The following is a 25,680-nucleotide window of genomic DNA, read 5'->3' as shown; positions in this document are numbered from 1 at the left end:
CGTATTTACTTGTGTTTGCACGTACTTTGATGTACATACACGTGGCAAATACAAAATTAGTGTGTAAACGTATATACTCCGATTAACACGTTTACGCACATACTCGTATATACACGCATTAACTCGTGTATGCATCATAAATATGTATTTTAACTTACAAATACAAATGTACGTCTGTACACGAGTATACTTGGGTTAAACAAGTATCTACACGCATATTGTCGTCTGTACACGTACATACTCGAAAATACAAGTATTTTTTCTTATATGCACGCATGAATATATATATACACGTTTAAAAACTAATTTACCTCTGTACACGAGTACACTTGGGGTAACACGTATCTATACGCATATTCTCGTGTGTACAAGTACACACTCGTATATACACGTATTTACTCGTGCAAAAATGCATAAATATGCAGATACGCGTAGAAATACAAATGTACCATTGTACACGAGTATACTCAGATTAAACACGTATCTATACGTCTTTTCTCGTGTGGAATCGCACTTACTCGTTTGTACACGTATTTTCTCGTATATGCATGCATAAATATGTATATAAACGTTTAAATACAAATTTACCTTTGTACGCGAGTTTAGTCGGATTAACACGTATCCATACACAAATTCTAGTATGTACACGAACATACTCGTATATACAAGTATTTACTCGTGTTTACACACATAAATAAGTATACAGGATGTATCAGTACAGCGTTTACATACTTTCAGGGCAGATACAGTGCACCTAGACGCGATAGTGACGACACAAAGCGAAGACAGGGCACGATTAAGAGGAGAAAACATGTTTATTATTTTTAATACAGCAAAAATACTGGTAAGATTTGTCTGGTGCGTACAACAGATGTTGCTACGTAAACCGAAGCATCAGATGACGGTGCATGCGCACACGTGGTTTTTGTTCCACCAGGAAGTCCGGGACACGCCCGGTATTTTTGCTAAGTTTCAATATTACAGGCGGGGTCGTAATTTCGAACACCTTCTTTGATGATGATCGTTGGCCCCTTAATTTTCTTTTTCCTTAGTTTTTTGCTGTACTAAAGATTCTGAACATGTTCTCTTCTCTTATTCGTGTTTTGTCTTTTTGGTGATTGGTGTTGTCACTACCACGCCTGGAAAGTGTTTACGACCATGCATTGCTATGTGTTTCCCTCGTCTAGGTGTGTTCTTACCTCTAGGTAAGATTATCTTTTTCTATTAGCTGGTTTCTTGCGGTTGGCTCTACTCTGCAGCGCAACACAACACAATCATTGAACTACAACAAAAGTGGACTGTATAACTTTTATTATGATTAATTTCATACACTTGAGAGCAGCATTCTTTCAGCCGCTCTGACCTTAAACTCCCTGAATTGGTTGCAGCCAGAGGTTTTTAACTAAACATAGGTGGCGCTTTAACATACCGGGCCACGTTGAAACATATATGGTTTCAAAAATTATATGATAAACTATAGAAAAAAAAACAATTGAGAACTAACTACTATCAAGTATACATTACTGGCAACAAATATGAAATACACATTATTAACGTTTGTAGAATAATAAAACAGATGTAAAGAAGCCTTTTTACAAAACATAATTATTTACCAATCCATTAGTAACAGTCATCTAAAGTTCATCAGTCCATATTAGGCAAAACTGCTAATTTATGAATTGGTCGGCGAAAAAATCCAGTATCGGTCTTTATGTTAACAACTCGCACATTCTGATCCGAACCAGGGAAAACTTCCATTACTCTACCTAACCTCCACCTTAGAGGAGGAACGTTGTCCTCTTTAATTAAAACTAAATCATTTACTTTAATATTTGATTGTTCTCGTACCCATTTGGATCGCTGTTGCAACGCGGAAACATATTCATGTAACCATCGTTTCCAGAAACTCTGAAAAATTTGTTGAGTTAATTTCCAGCGATAAGAAGGGGGAATTTTTTCGTTGAGAAGATTTTCTTCTGGTATTGAAGAAAGCGATGTACCAACCAAGAAATGCCCAGGAGTAAGAGCAGACATTTCGGATGGATCCTCTGACAAAGGGCTCAATGGTCGGGAATTTAAACAAGATTCAATTTGTGTCGTTAGCGTTGAAAATTCTTCCAAAGTCAATTTTTGGTCTCCTATTGTACGTTTTAGGAGAGATTTAGCGGATTTGACAGCTGCCTCCCAAATTCCTCCAAAATGAGGGGCGGAAGGTGGATTAAAGTTCCATTTAATTCCCTCGTTGGCGAAATAATTATGAACGGGTTCTTCCTTCTGGAGAAGTGCAATAACTCTATTCAATTCTTTATTTGCAGCTACAAAATTTGACCCACAATCCGAAAATACCTCACTTGGTTTTCCTCGTCTCGCCACAAATCGTTTTAGTGCAGCTATAAAACAGTCTGCAGATAAGTTGCCAACAATTTCAATGTGCACAGCCTTTACGGCTAAACACACAAAAATACAAATGTAAACTTTTAAGGTTCTAACCCCGCGGCCAGATCGCGGTTTTACTAGAAAGGGTCCTGCAAAGTCTAGACCGGTTTTTGAAAACACTCGTGATGGCATTACTCTAGCACGCGGCAAATCAGCCATCACCTGGGTTGCTGTTTTTCCCTTGAGTTTGAAACACTTAATGCATTTCCAAATTTCCTTTTTAATGGCCGACTTAGCGTTAATTATCCAAAACTCCTTACGTATAACAGATAACAAAAGAATAGTACCCGCATGTAAATATGTTTCATGATAGGAGCGAATGATAATGGTAGTTAAGTGGTGATTCTTTGGCAGGAGAATGGGATGTTTTCTTTCATTTGAAAAAGGAGCATTTTCCAGTCTACCACCAACACGTATTACACCATCTTCATTTATAAATGGCTTTAAGGAAAGTAATTTACTATTGGCAGGAAGTGGTTTTTTATTCTCCAAATGAATATACTCAGTGGAAAACTCTTGCTTTTGAACTATCTTCACCAAAATATTTCTAGCGGCTTTCATTTCATCACTAGTCAGATAGCCAATGTTTCGATTTTTGGGATATCGAGCATTTTTAATGAAACGTAGGCACCATGCTATCATGCGGCGTAATTTAACATATGATGAAACTTTAACAATTATTGGAAAATCAACAGACGATGTTCCATATAAACACGAAGCCTTTTTTCGCTCTTCTTTTAGAGCGTCCGTTGACAATGGTACTTCTACATGTGGAATTTCCTCGTGTCTAAGCCAAGGAGGACCAGACCACCATAAGTCAAACTTAAGCAGTTCAGAGGGTAAAAGTCCTCTACTTGCACAGTCTGCTGGATTTTGGTCTGAAGGAATCCAGCGCCAGTGTTGAATAGGAAGGATCCCTTGTATTTCAGAAACCCGGTTAGCAACAAATATTTGCCAACGTGACGGCTCAGATCTTAACCATGCTAAAACGATTGTGGAATCTGTGAAGGCGTGTATTGCATCAATTTGAATATGTAATGACGAAAGAACGATTTGTAGTAAATGCACTAACAACACAGCTGAGCAAAGTTCAAGGCGCGGAATCGATATTGTTTTCAATGGTGAAACACAAGTCTTCGATGTCAACAAGCTAACTTGATGACTTAACGTATCAGAAGATTTTACGTAAATTACTGCAGCGTATGCCTTCTCAGAGGCATCACAAAAACAATACAGTTCAATATTAGACGCTTCGTGCAAAAGAACTCTTCGAGGCACAGTTACAGGTTCTAGTTGAGAAATATCGTTGCTATAGTTAATCCATCGCTCCTTAAACTCCGGAGGCACAGGATCATCCCACGATAACTGACGTTTCCACAAAGCTTGAATCAAAATTTTTGCAGTTATAATAAATGGCGACAACCACCCAAGGGGGTCGAAAATGCTTGACACACTAGACAAAATAGATCTTTTTGTAGGGAAGGCTCTGTGCTTATCCGAAAAATGAATGTTATACGTAAAGTCGTCGAGCGTTGTGTTCCATCTCAATCCCAATACTTTAATAAATTTAGAATCGGCGGTACTAGAAGAACATGCGGACACGCCCTCTGATTTGCGTAGTTTTTCCAACACAAACGAATTGTTAGTACACCACTTGTGCAATTTAAATTGTCCTCTTCTAAGCAGATCATTCAGTTCATGGATAAGATCAATCGCCTCCTCTTGCGTTTTAGCGCCAAACAGGCAGTCATCAACGTAAAAATTATGCATGATTAGATCAACTGCCTTCGGAAATCTCGCTGCCTCATCAATTGCCAGCTGTTTAAGTACTCGCGTAGCTAAAAGATGCGGTACCATACGTGACAGTACACAACCTATAAGTCGAAATTGGTTTAGTGGGGTCATCCCTCCACAGAATTTTTTGAAAATCTCTATCTGCATCATGAATCTCTATCTGGCGATACATTTTTTGTAAATCACTTGTAATTGCAGTGTTATGACATCTAAACTTCAATAAAATAGCGAAAAGATCGTCCTGCACCTTTGAACCATTCATAAGCGTATCATTTAATGATACACCAGATGTAGTTTTTGCACTAGCATTAAAAACAACTCTTAATTTTGTGGTGGAACTAGACTCATTAATTACATGATGGTGCGGAATACAATAATGAGCATTTTCTTTGCATACCGTATTGTCGATTTCCATATGCCCAAGATCGAGATACTCTGTCATGAACTTTTTGTATTGCAAATAAATGTCGGGCACTTTTAGAAGTCCTTTTGCTAGACTATGAAACATTTTAAATGCGGTGGCCTTGGAGTTAATTAACAGCTTTCTATTAGGTTTAAACGGAAGTCTAACAGAATACCTTCCTTCTTTATTGCGCGTATAATTTTCTAAGAAATGCGTTTCGCAAAGCCTTTCTTCCCTTGTAAGCGATTGTGTTGACGGAATTTGTTCTAATTCCCAAAACGGCTTAACTAGCTCATCTGTAGTAACACTTAAACTATTAACAGAACTAGATTCTAAGTCGCAACAGCTGAGCGTTGTGGCTCCTGCGATTATCCACCCTAATCGAGAACATACTGCGAACGGAAGATTTTCACCCCGTTTTATTACCTCTCCGTTTACAAGCGAAAAAAATACATTTACCCCAAAAAGAATGTCTATGCTTTCCTTCTTAAAATAAGAGGTATCTGCTAACAATAAATCCTTATACTCATTAAAACATTTCACAGGCGTAGTTGAATTGGGCAATTCCCCACAAATTTTATCAATGACGTAAGCGGAGGTTACTATCTTAAATTCAGTGTCAAAATGAGAGGAAAATACTAACTCGACTGCTCCATTGCTTAGCGTATTATAACTTCCTAAACAGGAAACTGAAATTTGAGCAGGGTTAATTTTCAATCCCAATTGCTTGGCACATTCTTTCCTAATGAAATTTTTTTCTGAGCCCGTATCCAGCAAACATTTACAACTTATCCACTCATTTTTAGAATTTCTAATCTTAATTACAGCAGTGCATAAAAGAACAGATGAATTGCTATTATTCATACTAGTTCCCAATTGATTACCATATGAATTATTTGCACATACTATAGACGTAACTTCATTTTTGCGATTTAAATCTAAACTCGTATCTACTGAACAAGGAATAAATTCTTTAGCACTTACAGAAGGAAACCTAGGTATCGACCTATTTTCATTTTCTTGATGTAACATACTGTAGTGCCTCTTCCCACATTTGAAACAAGTATTACCACTTTTACATTTTCTAATTAGATGCACATTAGAGAGGCAATTAAAACACAGTTTATTTTGTTTTACGAAATCAAATCTTTGCGGTACGGATAGACTGCGAAATTTTACACACTTGGATAAGTAATGATTATCTTTACAATATGAACATACAGAAACCGCAACCAAAGCGTTAACTTTAGAACTTGTGGGCTTTTGTACTTTACCGACTGAACCCTTACTGTTTTGAATTGTTCTAGCGTAACTTTTTAGAAACTCTATTAAATCCCTAAGTTTCGGAATTTCAGAATTCTTTGACTGGCGTTCCCACCATAATTTAGTGGAAGTATCTAATTTTTGTAATATTAAATACAACATTAAGGTATCCCCAAATTTATCAACCGATTGACCCAGCGTTTCTAATGAACGAATTATTTCATTGACATTATCTACTAAAGTCAACAAAGCAGAAGCGGATTCATTTTGAATGCTTTGAAGATCCAAAAAGCGTTTAATGTGAGCAAAAGTTTGCTCTCTTGTATTTGAGTATCGTTCATATAACAAATTATACGCAATTTTAAAATTACTATCAGATATTGGAATAGAATTTACAATTTTGGCAGCATCACCTTTTAACGAGGTTTTTAAATATTGAAGCTTTTGAGCATCAGATAGAGATTCATTTTTTGTTACTGTTGCATTAAAAAGATCTTTAAACGTTAGCCAGTCGATAATATTGCCACTGAAATTGGGCAAGGAAAGTTTCGGCAGCTTTACTGTTTCACTTCCGTAATTTGTTTTATCTGCGCTATTTAAACTGGAGACGTTTAACTCTGGTTTCTTCTGCTCGTTCAGTTTTTTCTCAGCACGAAATTTAATCAGTATTACTTTTTCGTTATACGCAAAAACACTTTCTAACTCGCTATCTAATTCTTCAAGATTTTCAATTAGCGCTTCAACCTTATAGTCAATATCTTTCAATTCAGCCTCTTTTTGCTTTAACAGTTCTAAATTTTCAGATATTTCCTCAAAGTTAACGTCTTGTTCTTTTAGATTGCCTTCAATTTTCTTTACGTAATTTGTCACTGCTCTTCTTACGATAGAACGTTTTGCTTTAACGCGTGTCAACTCAATTTCATTTTCCTTCGCGTCTTTAGACATTTTCTGGTTATTTAGCAGTCACTAATTTCAAACTTGAAATTGCTACTCACCTCCTTTCATGTAAAGCTTCGAATCGTAATGCGTAAGTTATTTCACTCCATGCGTCTTCAACTTGCGTTACATTTCTTCACGAGCCATTCTTTTTAATATCCGGCTCGACGGACCATGTTCTTACCTCTAGGTAAGATTATCTTTTTCTATTAGCTGGTTTCTTGCGGTTGGCTCTACTCTGCAGCGCAACACAACACAATCATTGAACTACAACAAAAGTGGACTGTATAACTTTTATTATGATTAATTTCATACACTTGAGAGCAGCATTCTTTCAGCCGCTCTGACCTTAAACTCCCTGAATTGGTTGCAGCCAGAGGTTTTTAACTAAACATAGGTGGCGCTTTAACAAGGTGTACTCTATCTGCCCTGAAAGTCTGTAAACGCTGTACTGATAAACATTGCGTACACTTAGAAGTTTGAATATAAATCCGTGCACTAATAGACTCGGGAAATACGTATTTATACGTAAAATTTCGTGTTTACACTTACGAACTCGTATATACACGTATTTACTTCTGTTTGCACGTAGAGATACAAAATTCCTGTAGACACGAATATACTCAGGTTAACACGTACAGCTCCGTATATACACGTACACACTCGTATATACACGTACTTACTCGTATATACACGTACTTACTCGTGTATGCACGCATAAATATGTATTTTAACCAAAAATACAAATGTACCTCTCTACTCGAGTATACTCGGGTTAAACACGTATCTATACGCATATTCTTGTGTGTGCACGTACATACTCGTATATACTTGTATTTTCTCATGTATGCACGCATAAAACTCTATATGCAATCTTAAATACAAATGTACCTCTGCACACGAGTATACTCGGTGTAACATTTATCTATACGCATATTCTCGTGTAAATACAACGACCTCTACACACGAGTATACTCGGTGTAACATTTATCTATACGCATATACTCGTGTGAATACGTACATACTCGTATTCTCTTATATGCACGCATAAATATGTATAGACAAAGCAAATTTCTCTGTTCACGAGTATATTCGGGGTAACAAGTATCTATACACATATTCTCTCGTGTATTCACGTACATACTCGTTTATACATGCATTTATTTATGTATAAACGCACAAATATGCATATACACATAGAAATACAAATGTACCATTGTACACGAGTATACTCGGGCTATAAAAAAAACCTAGACATCTATTCTTGCTTGTACACGAACTTACTCGAATATACACGTATTTTCTCGTATATGCATGCATAAATATGTATATATACGTTTAAATACAAATTTACCTCTGTTCACGAGTATACTCGGATTAACACGTATCCATACGTATACTCCTTTGTGTACACGTATATACTCGTGTATACATGTATTTACTCGTGTATGCACAAATAAATTTGTACATACACTTAGAAATTAAACATATCTCCGTGCACGAATATACTCGGGATAACACGTATTTATACGTATAAACTCGTGTTTACAAATATGTATCGTATATACACATTTACTTGTGTTCGCACGTACTTGTATGTATATACACGTAGAAATACAAAATTCCTGTATACACGAATATCGTCGAGTCAACACGTATATACACGTATGTGCACAAAAATACTCGTATATACACGTATAACTCGTGTATGCACGCATAAATATGTATTTTAACGTACAAGTACAAATTTACCTCTGTACACGAGTATACTCGGGTTAAACACGTATCTATACGCATATTCTCGTGCGTACATGAACTTACTCGTATATACTTGTCTTTTCTCGTATATGCACGCATAAAAGTGCATGTACTAGATTAAATACGAATTCACCTCTGTGCACGAGTATACTCGGGGTAACACGTATCTATACGCATAATCGTGTGTACACGTACATACTTGTATATACACGTACTTACTCGCTTATAAACGCATAAATATGCACATACACGTAGAAATACAAATGTGCCATGTTACACGAGTATACTCGGTTTAAACACGTATCTATAAGCCTATTATCATGTGTGCACGTACTTACTCGTATATACACGTATTTTCTCGTATATGCCTGCATAAATATGTATATACACGTTTAAATAGAAATGTACCTCTGTACACGAGTATACTCGGGGTAACACGTATCTATACGCATAATCGTGTGTACTCGTACATACTCGTATATACACGTATTTACTCGCTTATAAACGCATATACACGTAGAAATACAAATGTGCCATCTTACACGAGTATACTCGGGTTAAACACGTATCTATAAGCCTATTGTGTGTGCACGTACTTACTCGTATATACACGTATTTTCTCGTATATGCGTGCATAAATATGTATATACACGTTTAAATAGAAATGTACCTCTTTACACGAGTATATTCGGGGTAACACATGTCTATAAGCATATTCTCGTGTGTGCACGAACATACTTGTATATACACGTACTTTCTCGTATACGCACGCTGGAATATGACGTAGAAATACAAATGTACCATTTTACACGAGTATACTCGGGGTAACACGTATCTAGACGCATATTCTTATGTGTCTATACGTACATACTCTTATATACACGTACATACTCGTATATACACGTATTTACTGCTGTATGCACACATAAATATGTATATTTACTTAAAATTTCAAATATATCTCCGTACACGAACATACGCGGGATAACACGTTTATATACGTATATACCCGCACGTAGTCGTATGTACACGCATTAACTCGTGTATGCTTGCATAAATATATATGTACACGTAGAAACACTTCGTCTGCAATTGAATTAAATTTTTAAAATATTAGTCTGAACTAAATGGGAGTCAGATTACTTTAGTCAACTAATCAATCAATTACAAATTTAGTTGATTTTTTTAGTTGATGCCCAACACTGGTTTGTAGCACTAGGGTGGGCCGAAATAAGCCGAAAAAAATTTTTTTTCGAAATCAATTTTTGGATAACGCGCAAAAGTTGCGTAGTGAGCTAGTTAGCATTCACAAAAAATTTCTTGGATATTAAAAAATATCTAGCCGGCGCTATTTGACATTGAAAAACCGTAAAAAAAGAGAAAAATGAATTTTTGTCGAAATTTTTTTTAAAAAACTAAATTCCAAATATTTTGCTGGAATGCACCGAAAATGTTATATAATGAGCCAGTTCGAGCCCATAAAATGTTTCATTGATTTTAATGAGCATTTAACCGCTCCTTTCCGACATGAAAAATTGGAGAAAAATGAAAAAATATTGAATTTCTTTAAAAACCAATGTGAAAATTATTTTTCAAAATTAAATCATAGATTAATTAATTAAATAGCACTTTTAATCATAGTAATTATTATCACGCAATAGTATCATACATTTTCTAGAATTACATATATAGATAATAAAATTTTAAAAAAGAAATCTTCAAATTTGATTTATAATACCTCAAGCATAATGAATATTATTTTTTGGAATAATATTGTCCCTTGTTATCAAATGATGGAAGTTCTTTCCTAGCATGAAGTTTTGCACGAATGTATCCATCTTGTGCAGTTTCACCACGAACTTTTATTGCAGCTTCGGTTATTAGTTTCACACAACGTTTCACAGCTTGCGTGTGACAGGGAAATTTCTCGAAAGTAGACTCTGTAGAATGTTCTTTGCACATTTCTTTCCATTGTTGGTCTTTTAGATGCATTGTAAGAGTTGGCTCTGTTACAACACAGTTTGCCCAATCAACTAAATCAACATAATCAACGGCTTCAAAATTGAGTTTAGGACGCTCAAAAAATCGTACACCATCCGAGCTCTTCGTCTTCTTATTTCTAGAGTTCAGAATGCGCCTAACAGCTAATTCCCGAATGTATTTTCTTGAGTCAAACAACATTGTCAACAGTAGTTGTTCAGGATGAGCGAAATATGCATTACTTGAGTGAACTTTGAAAATTATCACCTTAACGTTGTCTGGAAACTGCCTTCCAAGAGAAATCATTTTCCAAAAATGTTGGGCGCCGTACTGGCAGTTCGGTTTTATTTTTATTTCAAACCACATTGGAGCATAAACTAACATTACATACTTTACAAGTATTGTAAGATTTTCTGATGGAGTTGGAGCGCCTATATACAAGCGTAACAAATGGTTTGCAGTTGTCAGCCATCGCGCTCGCCTGACTGAGTTTGCCTGGGCTACTGTCAGCCACGCTTGAAGGACAACTGACCATCTTTTAAGGCAAGACAGATTCTATACAAATATTGTTGTTAATACTTAAATTTTTTATATCTTCCATGTCCAAAACCAGAATATTGCAGTCAATTTTATCAAATTTGACCACCGGATTTTTTTACAATCTCTAAGAAGTTGTTCGATAGCTCCAGAATATGAATGTGGCCACTTTGTGCAACCGTCCAATTCCAGTATAAGATGCCTCAGTGGCAACTCATTGTGGACATTGGACGCAAGAGAGGACCCCTTTAATTGCTTAACTCCCAGCTGTGGAGGTGTAGAATTACAGCATTTCTTAAAGAAGAATACTTGCGTTCAATTCATTAATCAGTTTAAGGGACTTCAGAGGATTCACATTTTTTAAATACTCAAGGGCTCTATTTGTCAAATATATATAAAATAGTTATAAAATAATCTTAGGAATAATAGAAGCAGTTGAGCGCCGTTTATTATCCAGGAGAAACAATTGGAACCGAAGATTAAAAAATTAGCATCTTATGTAACTATTTTTTATTTGAGGTTGTGCATTTTCTAAAATTGGCGTACAAATGTCGCATAAAATTGATTGAATTTTCACTAGTTTTTTCTAAGTAACGTATTGCGTAATATTTCAGTATTTAATTATTTTGAAGCTACTTTTAATTTTTTTTTTTTTTTTTTCATTTTTCCCATGTGTCTTAAAGGAGCGTAGCTAAATATTCTACGAAATGTATAAAAGTCTTTGAGGATTTCAACTAATGCACTGACAGATACTTCTAATGTTTGTTGAAACTAGCTTCAAACTTTTATTTTTGCCTCCCCCCCCCCTCTTTTTTTTTTTTTTGAAAAAAGTGCGTTTTTGTCCTTTTTTTCAGTTTTTCAAGGTCAAATAGCGCCGGCTAAATATTAAACAAATTTAGCGAAATTTTTTATGGGTAATAACGGGTCCATATAGCAACTTTTCCGCACTATCCAAAAACAGATTTCCAAAAAAAGTTTTTTCGGCCCACCCTAGTGTGCACCTCGAAGCGATTTTTCGAAAATTCGATTTTGTTCTTGTTCTATTTCTATTTTAAGAACATTTTCCGAAGCAAAATTATCAAAAATTGTCATAAGATGAACAAGCAAATTACAAAATTATCATGACGTGGAATGGGAAAGCGAATGAACATAGCCAATTGGCGAGAATTTGGTCATCCATTATTTGTAAATATACAGGCGAATCGAATGACCTTTTAATTTCCAACTATGGGCAAAGCCGTGCGGGTACCACTAGTTCAAGAATAATCAAATCTCTTCAGAGTCACAATGAATAAAAGCATCATGAAAACTGAGGCAATTCGAATTATAACTTTTAAAATGTAAGGCGACCTGAACTTGATCCTAAACGCATTAAATGATTTTACTATGCATTCTTATGCTTTGGCAATCGAAACGAGTGTAATTTATTGCAATTGAATTTAAAAAAAAAAAAAAAACCCTTGAAGTGCCAAAGCAGGCTTATTCTCTTTGGTGTTTATTCTTAATCTGCGACGGAACAGAGGGGAACAGAAGTTTAACATGTGCGTCCGGGACTCAGTATGTCTCGTCGTAGCTTCTAAATGGAACGATTTATTTATTTATTTTATTTATTTATATTTATTTATTTATTTATTTATTTTTTGTCCTTGTTTTTGTTTCAAAAGTGACTTGCTTGATAGTGATCTTACTTAGTTATGCTGACTTGAAGTTGGCAATTTTAAAGTTTAGTATTAGTTCTTGGTATTTAGTTCTATGGGTGGACCAGAAATTTTTTGCATAAAGTTTGTCTCTATATTTTACATTAAGTGTCATTTTAAGGTTTTTGATTTTGAGTAGCCGTCGTCTGCGGCTAGATAGTCCAACTTTTAGCGCAGTTGGCGTTTTAAACCATTCTCTTTTTTTACGCTGAGACAGCCATCTTCGGCGGCAGCTTCGCTTGCATAAATTATAAACAATGGTACTTCCTTTCTCAAGGGAATGTCGTAGATTTTACGAGGGTGTCAAATCTGTTGTTATATTATTGTTAAACTAAAGCTCTTGCCCCGCTTTAAAAGTACTTTGTTAATCAGTCAAGATAAGTTATACGGGGTGGGGCTTCCTTTTCTGAATTTGGCGAGCCAAAGTGTGGAACATCACAGAGTAGTGGGAAGAGGCGTAACGGAAAGATCTGAATGGGATGCTTTGATACATCATGCTTTCAGTCGCCATCATCTTTTGGTCGAGACAGCGTCGCGCTTTTACTGTGGGGGCGTATTTTTCTAACAGCTGTTCGAAAGCTACGCGCCTTTCGTCTTCACTGCCATGTTCCACCGTGAGGGGTTATCTGTGGAGTTTTCTGAAGTCACGGGCTTATAACGATCGTCCACGAACCCTGGAGGATCTGAGGAACCGCAACCAAGCCGAAACTGCCAATTTTCCGGTCGACAAGCTCCAAAGTGTAGACCAAAACTTCCGAATTCAACTGAATCAGTGGAAAATGGAGGGTATTATTTGTGACAGGAAAAAGATAATAGAGAATTTTTAGGTATGTAAAATTGTTTATTTCATTTTCCAAAAAGGAAATTCCTGCGCCTCACCCTGTACTTTCAAAGTATCTTTCAAATGAAGCTATGTGCCTCGACCCGTTTCTACAGCAGCCATCTCAACCTTTAATAAAAATAGCAGCTGTTAAAAGGAAGAAGATCGCCGTTCATCATAGCAGTCTTTATAGGGAAAATGCTGCAAATTACGGGAGGAGAGACTGCGATGCGGAATTATGTCAACATTCGGACACAGATGAGCAAACGAACCAGCACGTTCGGTTGTGGTTGTCGCCAACGTGCTAAGTTTTCTGCCGTTTCGAGTTAGTGGTCTGTAACGCACCGCCGGTCGCAGATGTTGCGTATTTTAGTGTATGCTTGCAAGAGAGGGAAAACCCCTCTGGAGATACAGGTTAGTGCCCCGAATTTGTTCCGTAAAAATTTCTGTTTAAATGGACGGCTGGAATTCGCACAGATTAACTGAGAAACTGTTATAAATGACGTCAAAAAACGATGAAATCTGCAAAGACGAAACCAACAAGATCTAGTTGGATTGAAGTCACGGTCAGAAAATATTTCTCCCTGCCATGTGATAATGATGGTGTTTATACTTAGTTACGTTTGTTCATCTGACAGTGCGTTAGGCGCTACTAATATATTTAAAGCAAATGTGACTTTGACATTGCCAGCTTTTAAAATTGTTTAACTTCGTAAATTTGAAGTAAATAATAAAATGATGGTTTATAATAGAGGGGGTTAAAGGGACTTTTTCTCTCAATTGCTTGTACCAACTCCGAACCTGCAATTCCAAAATCCGTGGAAACAAAATTTGCAGTAAATTTGTGGCAAATAATCTCAGATATGTCATATAGTTACTGTAATGTTGAGGCAGTATGATTTGAATGAATTTGTTTGGAAGCAGTAAAAAAGTTTGCCAACTATCTCAAACAAACATAGTAATTCTCAGAAATTGTAAAAAACTTCTTAAATACCGAATTTTTTAGAGTTCACAAAACGGCTTGATTCAGTTTATTTGTATACGAGGGGGGGGGGGGGATTTCAAGCTGTATATTTAATTCATTTTACATCCGTAACAGAAAAATTAATTTACAAAAATTGATGACAAATATGAGATTCTAAACACGGCAGGGTTGTTATTTTGTCCACTTTTACGTAAAAAGTCAGGGGCGCCGGAAGAAATAGGCAAAATAGACAAAATTGGACGAAATGGACAAAATAAAAGACAACTGACTTTCCATATGTTTGATACATAGATTTATTGTTATGGAGAAGTAAAATTAGTACATAATTATGATACATTAGCTCTTGTCCATTAATTATTTAATTAAATTAGGATGATGGCATGCTTTAGAATCTAATAAATCCAAAAAAGTTGTTAATATCACATTGATGCAACTAATTTTAGATTATAACTAACTCAAAAGTAATAAAATTTAACAAAGTGAACGAGCTATTGAGCGTGATTAAATATTACAATAACAGACATTGAACTCAATGGAACAGTCACATTAAATGCTTGAAGACATACATACAAAACAAAGATATTTTCTTGAAAATTATTGATGGATATGAGGACGAAATGGATGCAAACATTAACAATAGAATTAATAATATTAGGTAATATAAATAAGTGAAATAACTAATTAGTTTTTTGAAACCCATCAGTATTTTATTAGATGTACTAGAAAGAAATTTCTCAATTATTGTAGACGTAACTAATGAATTTCAAACACTTTTGAAAGCTGAAAAACTTAAAATTCATAGCAAGGTTTTACGGAAAAGATTTGATGACTGAATCACCCTAGCTCACATTGCGTCAGAAATACATGGGGGAAATACTTGCTAGGGACCAAGAAGAAATAGCAAGGAATTGGCTGAATGACATGGTAAAAATATCTTGTCGTTGCCTGTTATTTTCTATTGAAACATCTCCATTTCTAGCAATCAAATGTCAACAATTTGTTCATTGCGTAGCCTCATCAGCAAGTACTGAACTTATTTTTTCAAATATTGACACGATACAAAGCAAGCTTAGAAACAAGCTTGATCTACAAAAAGGTAACACAAATAGGTATTTGCTAATGAAAGCTAAAATTCTAAGGATAAACAGCTTACTGATGAAGCATTTGACAATTATTAATTTTTTTTTTCAATCTATGCATTGAGTATCAGATTAAAATTTCACAGTAATGGCTATTATGTATTGCTGTAGGTTATTTCCTATTCAACCTTATGCAATAATTTCATATAAAAACATTTTTACTGTTACATTTTTCGAGGAGTTTTTTCACTCCATAGTAAAATACTTGCACACTGCACGTTTTTATGGATAGGTTAATGTCATACAAATTAGGAAAGAACTACAACTTTAGTACAGTTGGGAGCACTAGGAGCAGCTTACCGGAAGAGGCTATAAAAAGCAAGGGGGTAAATAGCTTTAAAAGGGCCATTAACGTGTAGGAACTAATAAATTAACTAGGAACAACTCAGCTTGGCCCAAAGCCTGTTGCTGATCGTCACATTTGTATTACAAGAACAAATTTAAATTCATGGTACCATTTTCTTTACTAATATCACTTTTTTAAAATATGGCTTCTAATATTTCATGTGAATGTAATCATTTAAAACTTTATATTTCTACTTTTTAATTTTATAAATACATTGATTATGAGCAATAAGCCTCCCATGTCGCAGGCAAAAATCTCAAAATTTACTGTTAATGTATTTGTTTTTATACATGCTATAACTTTTTAATATTCATTTGTGATATATACACACTTGCATAACCTTCAACTGATCTCATTTTTTTCATTTTCACTCTAAAGTATCTTACAATCAATTGTTTATATACAAGTATTTATCAAAATAATGGAAACACTCTGTGACATGTGTGTTGGGAATCGCTACTCTGTCGTAAAGGTTCTGTTAATAAAGGTGCCTTCTGACTGTAATCACTCACACTGGTGAATCCAGATAGTGATTGAGTTCTGTGATCACTTTTGCTGCTATTGTTCACTTTTTAGACATTACAATCCGTTTCAATAACCGTCGGTTTCTTTCACTGAATTTATCTTTCCGCCCACTATTTTGCTTTGCCGGAGCTTGTCTTACCACGCTGTGTGTATACTGTTATGGCTTTAGATACTGTAAATCTAGAAACGTCAAAAAGTTGAGATGTTTCAGTTACACTTGCTCCAGCTAGACGCGCTCTCTCTTAAAATTTGAGAGGTCCGACATTTCAAGCGCTTGAAAAAAATCCAAGCCTACCAGAACTTCAATTGAGCAACCATATGCTAACAAAATGTGTACATTGCTATTTATAAAAAAAACAATATATATATCTAGTTTCATTCTTTATTACTTGCGAAGCACATTCAAAAATGTCACTTTTATTCACAGGTGTTTCCATTATTTTGATAACTACCTGTACATATTTATGTTTGATATTATTATATTAAAATATTAATTGAATGGGATGGGGGGGGATCTATATATTTATTTATTTATTACTTTCAAACTTTGAATTTTTAAGTAAGCACTTTCAGTTTACTAACAAAGTGGATAAAATGGACGAAATGGACAAAATAATATTTTCTCGTGGGCGGTTTTTTCCGGTGGTCTTTTCCGAGGTGGAGAAAATAGTACAACCCTGGAACACGGTGTCTTTTTGCGATATTTAGTGATATTTTCGTAAAGTTAACATTAAAACTGTTGCTATTTGTAACACGAATTCCTGTTAAAACATTTATTGCATAGGTTCATAACTAGAGGTAAAGTTTACAAATTGCTTCTCTTTCCACTCTAGGGCATTATTATAGTTCGTTCCTTTTACACGTTCCACTTAATTTTTGTAGTTGACATTTCAGATCTCAGATGCCGATGAAAGCCTTAAACTTTTTTCAAATTTGAAAGGGCCATTCTATAGGGTCTGGTGGGGTAAAGTGGTCATAAAATCGTAGGTTTCCAACTTAGGTGGTAATAAATGCAACAAATTCTTTAAACACTTCAACTTTTTTTGTTGTTATTTTACATTGCATTATTAAAGAACACGGTACATAGAATTTCAGAGAAAGAAATATTGTTTTAAGTAGTTTTATAACTCTTTCATTTTCCTATGTATTTATGACCACTTTACCCCATGGGGTGGGGGAAAGTGGTCATAGCATGGGGTAAAGTGGTCATAGTTAAAAATAGATGCAAAACCATTATAAAGAACCCTAATACTTGTATATTTCAGTTGTTTTTATATTTACAAGTATATTCACGAGTACATGCGTGTATACACGAATATATAAGTGTCGTGTTATACACGCGTAAACACATTCCTATATGAGTAGATACATATATACATCGGATACATGCATGCACATGCCTACTCAAGTATATACGTGTATGTACGAGTATATAAGCATGTATACGTGATTACCTACAGGAGTGTATACGTGTCTACATGAGTACACACGTGTCACATGTATATACGCGTTACGTATATGTACGTGTCATGTGTCTATACGAGTATATACGCGTATAAACGAACATCATATGCGCGTATGCGCTTGTATCTCGAGAAAATACATGCATACTTGAGTATATATGTGTATAGTAGACGTATATACGCATATATAAGTGTACATACGTACATATACGAGTATACACGAGTTAATTCGTGGATACATCCAGTGCGTCTTTGTACGTGTCTACTCACGTATATATAATATGGAAGCACGAGTACATACGCACGTATACGTGTAAACACGATTATATACCTGTATAGACGTACATTTACGAGTATACACCAGTACATGTATGTATACACGAGAATATACGCTTATATACATGTTTGCCTACAGAGTGAATCTAAGCTCTTATGCAAAATCAAAGGGGTGTGAGAGGGGAGGATAAGAAGCAAAGAATCATTAGGACGTTATAATCACTGACGCGCTACATGCACACGAAGCCAGAAACTGATGGATGCAAAGCACGGCACAAATTTGTTGCACAAAGATGATTTCATCTAACATTTTAGTTTTTAAGAAATATTTAGAGCAGTTGTTGAAAGTTACGGTCTGTAGTAGCTTTAATACACGTATCGCAACAAAGGCGCAGCGGCTGATGAAAGTTTTTCAAAAGTCTCGTTATTGCAACAGAGAAGGATCTGTGAATGCGACGCTTGTATTACAGCCGAAGGCCGCAAATTTCATCAATCGCTTTAAAACTCTCTTAAGTAATAAAATGTTGTGTAAAATTGTATTTGTGTTTATATATATATATATATATTATATATATATATATATATATATATATATATATTTGTGACTTTTTTTGCATCCATCAATTTCTCACTTTGCGTGCATGTAGCGCGTCAGCATTGTGTTTGTGACCATATTTCCTTATTGATTCTTGCTTTTTATTCTCTCCTCTAACATCTTTTAATAATTTGCTCAAGAATATAAACTCACCCTGTATATCTTTATATCACATGCTTGTATGTATGTGTCTACTCGAGTACGTACGCGTATATGCGTGTCTACCTGAGTCTATAAGTGTTCTTATATATACGAGTATAAGCGAGCATATACGTGTATAGTAGAATGTATAGCTGTATGGATTAAAAATACTTACAGATACCCAAATACGTATTTATTTGCGCATTTATGTGAATACGTCTATGTACATGCCTACACGAGTATATATGCGTATATATAAGCATATACTCGTATATTTAATCCCATTTACTGTAAAAAAAATACATATTAAGTAAAATTAATATGTATCTTCCATATACCTAAAGATTAAATGACATTAGAAGAACAATATTCGTTAAGCCTAATATTATGACCACTTTACCCCATCTTACTTAAATTGTTCTAAAAAATTATCTAAAATACATTCAGCTAACTGCTAATGAGTAAGAGTTCTTGAGACATGTAGGAAGCTTCCTGTATAGTCAATCTGTTCCAAATTCTAACAAACAAAATTTCCCAAGAATGTTAAAATTGGTGTTTAGATTTTAAAATTTTTCATATTCACGCAAAATATTTTTTTTACCGAATTAAATTTTGCCAGTTGTAAAATTTCGTATTCAAACTGTAGTTTCTAACTGCCTACTCTAAAGTAAAATTTTTACATTCATTCGAACATTTATTTCCAAGCTATAGCCATTTATTTGACGTATGACCACTTTTTACCCCATTGACCACTTTCCCCCCACCAGACCCTATGTTTTAGATTTTTTTAAGGTGTAAGAAAGAGACTAAAAACATGCATTTTCGAAGGTTCTTCTAATAAGCGTATGTAAGTTTAAGCACCTAGTCCTTTTAGTTATTAAAACTCATCGATTGTTTAATAGGCGCCAGTTACGTTTCGCAAACATTGGATTTTTTAGTAACAACTCGAAGCAATCATAATTTTTGACATAATCATAAAAGCAGTAGACAAGTTAGAAAACTGCAGTTTTGAAAGACTCTTGACTTTTCGCTCTGCATTTTGAAACTTAATTATCAGCTGATTTAAACAATGGGGTCATTTCTGACATTTTAAAAATATTTTTTTCTGAAAGAGCATGCTTAAAAAAATAGGATCTGACCATTTTTTGAATAATTTGACAAAGTTTAATATTTTTAAAAAATTATTTCAATCGTTGTGAAGCTTCAATTTCATTTTTTACGCTTCTGCACATGACATCAGAAATGATGAAATGCCATTCACTGGTGCCATTAGGGTAGAGCGCAATACTTAATTCGCTTCTGAGTCATTTTAACGTGGAAACGCGGTAGACAGCAAGCGTAAACATTCAGCGCGCCAGCGGAATACGCGCCAAACTGCATTACATGTGACATCATAAAGACCACGCTTTGTATGAAAAATCCGACATTTTGAAAAATTAATAAAAAATTAAACGTTTTGAAAACAAAAAAACATTTTCGCTCTTTTTTTTTTTTTCATTGCTCGTTCTATCATTTTCAGTGACTAAAAAGTAGTACTTTTGACTGATGGAAGCAACCCCATGGTCTATTTTCATCATGTATCAGTTTAAGTGGAAAATTTTGTGCAAAACTAAGATAAATGCGAAGCATGATTTATAAAATCAAAAGCGTGTGATAATTTAAGTCTGTATACTCCTCATCATGGCGATAAATGAAAATCGATTTTGACATCTTTTTGTTGCATGTAATTAGTCTTCCCGTATAAGCAAACTTCTACGTGGAATTTTCCAAAGTTAATAGTGGTGTATTCTCTTGCAGGTCCTCTCTTTGGGAGAAATGGAAAAAATCGATTATACAGAATTGGAGCTTCCTATGCCAGACCTTTTATCTCCTTCAGAAATCTTAACTGAAGACCACATCAAAGAGGTCAGTAAACCGATTCGTATGCTTTCATCTATCGCATGCAAGTTTTATAATTTAAACATGATCATTTTAACGATGGAACACAGAAACCAAACATAATCTTTAAGCACCTTTATGTGCAGAAATTATATATACTAGGAATAAATTGGAAATGGGTGGCACGAAGCATAAAGAAAAATTAATCTGTACTGATAATATAAAGCTGAAAAGTTTGTTTGTTTGAACACGCTAATCTCAGAAATTACTGATTCAAGTTGAAAAATTCTTTTTGTGTTGAATAGTCCATTTATTGAGGAAGACTATAGGCTATAATTTACATTGATGTTTTAATTAGAAAAAAAAATTATTCAATGTTTTATATGATTTTTCGCATTTTTTAGTACTTTTTACCCTACAGACTCCGAACTAATTGCACCAGAAAAATTTATTTTTGGAATAAAATGTAGGAAATTTATTTTTAAGCATGATGACAAAAAATTTTTACAGATAGAGCAGTTTTTGTATTTTTAATGAATTTTTGAAAAAAAAAACTTTTTTTTCGCATTTTTTCTGAGTTTAATTTTTCTAAACTCATCTTGCAAAAAGTATCAAGAACTCTTTTCTGAAATTTAACTATATTACCTACTAGTGATACCCGGACGGCTTTGCCCGTAATAGAAAAATCAAAAGGTCTTTTGGTTCGCCTGTATATTTACAAATAATGTATGGTGAATTTTCTCGCCAGTTGGCTTGTACCCATTTTACGGTTCCACGTTATGATAATTTCGTATCTCGCCAATTGGCTTATGCCCATGTTATGGTTCCACGTTTTGATAATTTCGTAATTTACTCGTCCATCTTATGATATTTGTTTTCTTAAAATTGAAATAGAAAAATAACCACATCGAATTTTCAAAAAATCGCTTCGAGGTGCACACCCCCATGCTACATACTAACTTTGTGCCAAATTTCATGAAAATCGGCCGAACGGTCTAGGCGCTATGCGCGTCACAGACATCCTACAGACATCCAGACATCCTCCGGACAGAGAGACTTTCAGCTTTATTATTAGTAAAGAAGATATATCCAACTGCAGCGCTTGCTTTTGCTTCTTTTTTTATTTCCATTTAGGAATTTTATTCATTTCTCCCCCCCCCCCCCGCCCCTCATGTCTTACTGTTACTTACATATTTGTGTGCACTTGATTCAATAAAAGCAGCGAGGTTTTTTTTTTTTCTTCTGCACACTACGGGGAACAGAGAGTTTTTCGTTTTTCTTTTGGTGCTATTTTAATTAAATAAAGCGCACGGTTTTTTGCATGATCTTTATTTTATATACATAGAAACAGATTAACTACCATCACAGATGTTGTCACGCATCGATCATTTAAATAGATCGATAGTCAAATCGAGGTCGATAGATGGTCAGTAAGAGGTAGGCCCATATTTACAGAACTTCAACGGGTGATCAATGCACCCCCCCCCCCTCCCCGACTTTGAAAAAATAAAGCAGTCACACAAAACTGGACGTGCTTTTTGCTGTATTCCGACACAATGGGCATTGAAAGGCGAACCAGCTGGTAGTCGCAGGCTGCTTTCTTTTAATGTGTTTTGGCGAATACTTTTAAATTCCAAAGAGACTAATAGGTTTTTTTGAAAAGGTGTGTACTCATTTTAGTTGAAGAAAAATGATCATTTCACGTCAGAAAGGGGGGGGGGGGCATGGTTTTCTATTCAACGGACTTTCTTTAAATTCTTAGCTCGAGCAAGGCCGTGCGGGTACTGCTAGTCATATTATATGTAACTGTGAAGAAAAATTTGCTTCGGAGCTATTGCTTGTGTATACTATCCATAATACTGCAAAATCAGACAGTGTTTAAAGAAATAACGTAAGTTTTAATACCGCGAACTCTGAATTGGGTTCAAAATTTACGTTCTGCATTTTGAATTCGAGGACACACCATTGTGCCCACGATGAATTGGAAAGCAATGACTTGACCGGGATATTTTTAGTCAAAGGGGTATTTTAAGGTTTTTAAAGGCGTTAATTCGGAAAGTTGCGACTAATATAAATGTGGTAATTTTACGGTTGGAAATTATAAACAGTTAAAGATAAAAACTATGCCGAAAGTTTGTGAAAGAAATGAAGAATATTTTGATAACACACTTCAGAAACAGTGCGCTTAGAAAATTAACATGGATTGAAATTACGTCACTTGTTGCATATTACTAGGTTACCATTCAAACCGAAGCTTAACTATCGTGCTTTCATTCGATGTGTTGATGATTAAGTTTCAAAAATAAAGTTTTGAACGAAAAAAAATCTAACAAACTGGAATCGGGAACAGCTAAGAATCTTTTAAAGTTTTTAATGCGAATTATTTACGATATTTCTAGATACAGTGGCTCCCAAAAGTGTTCGTACACTTTGAAATTTTTTAGTAAAACCAAAATAATTCGAAACTGAATTCAAAAATAATGTCCAATATATTTTCACATCATTCCTATGTTATTCTAAATACAACCCATTGGTTTTTTCAACATATTGACGGATCTTCTTTTTGAAATGGGGCAGAAAACGAAGAGACAGAGAAATAACACGCCACAAAAGTCATCGTGCACTCAAATATTTTCGAATAAATTCATGATTAAAATTATCATATGCCGTTTCATTGATATTTTTGCATTGTGTTGACCCTTATAAGTCATTTGGCTTTAATTTTTCGTTTATTTATTCCTTAATATTGTGCTTATTACTGTAAAATGGCTGGTATTCGTAAAAAACCGCCAACACCATTCAAAATTTGAATTTTTTTCCCACAGTAGTTTTAAATTGGTTTGAAATGTTTCTAAATTAGTTAATTTACTTGTTTGTATAGTAAAGTGCTTGATAAAATGCTTTAAAGAAAGGAATCGGACCGAAAACAAGGTAAGAAAAGGTCAACCGGCAAAGTTGACAAAACGTGATCGTAGATTTAAAGTTAAAAAATTTATGAAAAATACACATTTGGGTACTGTAAAAGTTTCTGCCGAGTTAAATAAAACATTTTACAGTTAATTTTCACCTAAAATTGTTCGCCAAGTTCTCTGATTAGATGTATTAAATGGGATCTCTTCCCGCAGAAATTTTCTTGGTCGTGCGAAAAACAGAAAGCTTACGCTTTTCGTCGCAAAATCAATGATAAATAAGCTAAAAAGTTTTGGAATCACGTCTTACTTACAGATAAAAATTAATTCAACATTTTTGGTTAAATTGTTGTATAACTGTAGGTAGAAGAAAAAAATAGGAACTTAATCTTAAGAACTTAGTTGTATCAGTTAATCAGGACGGTGGAGGTGTTTTAGTGTGAGGGTGCATATCAGCATCAGGACTTGGTAGTTTTTAATTTTTTGATGAAATAATAAATCATGCTGTTCCTTTAAATATTTTAAAAAACAATTTTGAACTCTTAGCCAAAAATTTGGTTATTGGAAACAACTTTGTTTTTTATCAAGATAACGATAAGAAGCACTCGGTTTTCAACGTTCGCGTCTAGTGCCTCGAAAATTGTCCTAAAGTTTAGAAAATACCCCCTCAAACTCCAGATTTTAACTTAATGTGTAATGTATTTAGAGATATCTGGAGGCTAGATTACGAAAATAAGGCTTTAAAACAAAAATAGAGCTAGAAACAGTAAGACTCGAAGTGTGGTAGAACACTTACTCAGAAATTACGCAAAAAAAAAAGAAAGAAAAAGAATGAAATCTATTCCCAGACGTTTAAAAGGTGTTATGAATACTGTATGATATTCTACTAATTAATAACTTAATCAAAAGTTAAATTATTCAATAATATATAGACATTTTATAAAGTGTACAAAGACTTTTGTGAGATGAAATTTCCGGCACGTTTTGGTTTTTGATTTTTAAAAAATTAAGTTTTAATATTTTTTAAAAAAGTTTCATGTAATTTTGTTAAAAATTGATCACAGATCTTATAATTAAATACCTATTCCGAAATATTAATTCTGACCAATGGATTGGGGCCTATTTCGTTGAAAGTCGTAGGTGTACGAAGACTTTTGGGAGTGACTGTATATAAATTATCAAAGCTTCAAATCATTGGAAAGAAGAAATGTGTAGAATAGAATAGTAAAGTGAGAATTATGAAATATTTTAATTTTATTTAATTTTATGTATCGTGCAACGTAATGATAATTTTAGTACGTTTATTTGGGCTCAATATGTATATCTTTATCTTCATCTTTACTAATAATAAAGCTCAAAGTCTCTCTGTCAGGATGTCTGGATGTCTGTGACGCGCATAGAGCTTAGACCGTTCGGCCGATTTTCATGAAATTTGGTTAGTATGTAGTTAGTATGTAAGTTAGTATGTAAGTTAGTATGTAGCAGGGGGGTGTGCACCTCGAAGCGATTTTTCGAAAATTCGATGTGGTTCTTTTTCTATTCCAATTTTAAGCCTATTTTTCACAGAAATTTAATAAAATGGGAAAGAATCTTTACATTTATCTTCTTTATCTTCTTTACTAATAATAAAGCTGAAAGTCTCTGTCCGGAGGATGTCTGTAGGATGTCTGTGAGCGCATAGCGCCTAGACCGTTCGGCCGATTTTCATGAAATTTGGCACAAAGTTAGTTTGTAGCATGGGGGTGTGCACCTCGAAGCGATTTTTCGAAAATTTGATGTGGTTCTTTTTCTATTCCAAT

General features: G+C 34.5%; 1 protein-coding gene across 1 annotated transcript in view; it reads left to right on the top strand.

Annotated features, from left to right (window-relative positions):
• LOC129234304 (oxidation resistance protein 1-like) overlaps positions 1-25,680 on the top strand; it is a 258,164-nt gene that overhangs the window by 208,248 nt on the left and 24,236 nt on the right. Inside the window, exon 14 of the mRNA XM_054868299.1 lies at positions 20,892-20,999. Within this exon, the coding sequence (XP_054724274.1) occupies positions 20,892-20,999 (108 nt within the window). The remainder of the gene's footprint in view (positions 1-20,891; positions 21,000-25,680) is intronic.

The sequence above is a fragment of the Uloborus diversus genome, chromosome 1 (genome assembly GCF_026930045.1).
Source record: "Uloborus diversus isolate 005 chromosome 1, Udiv.v.3.1, whole genome shotgun sequence".
Classification (NCBI taxonomy): Eukaryota; Metazoa; Arthropoda; class Arachnida; order Araneae; family Uloboridae; genus Uloborus; species Uloborus diversus.
The sequence above is the reverse complement of the archived record's forward strand: the minus strand, read 5'-3'. Positions and strand labels throughout refer to the sequence as shown.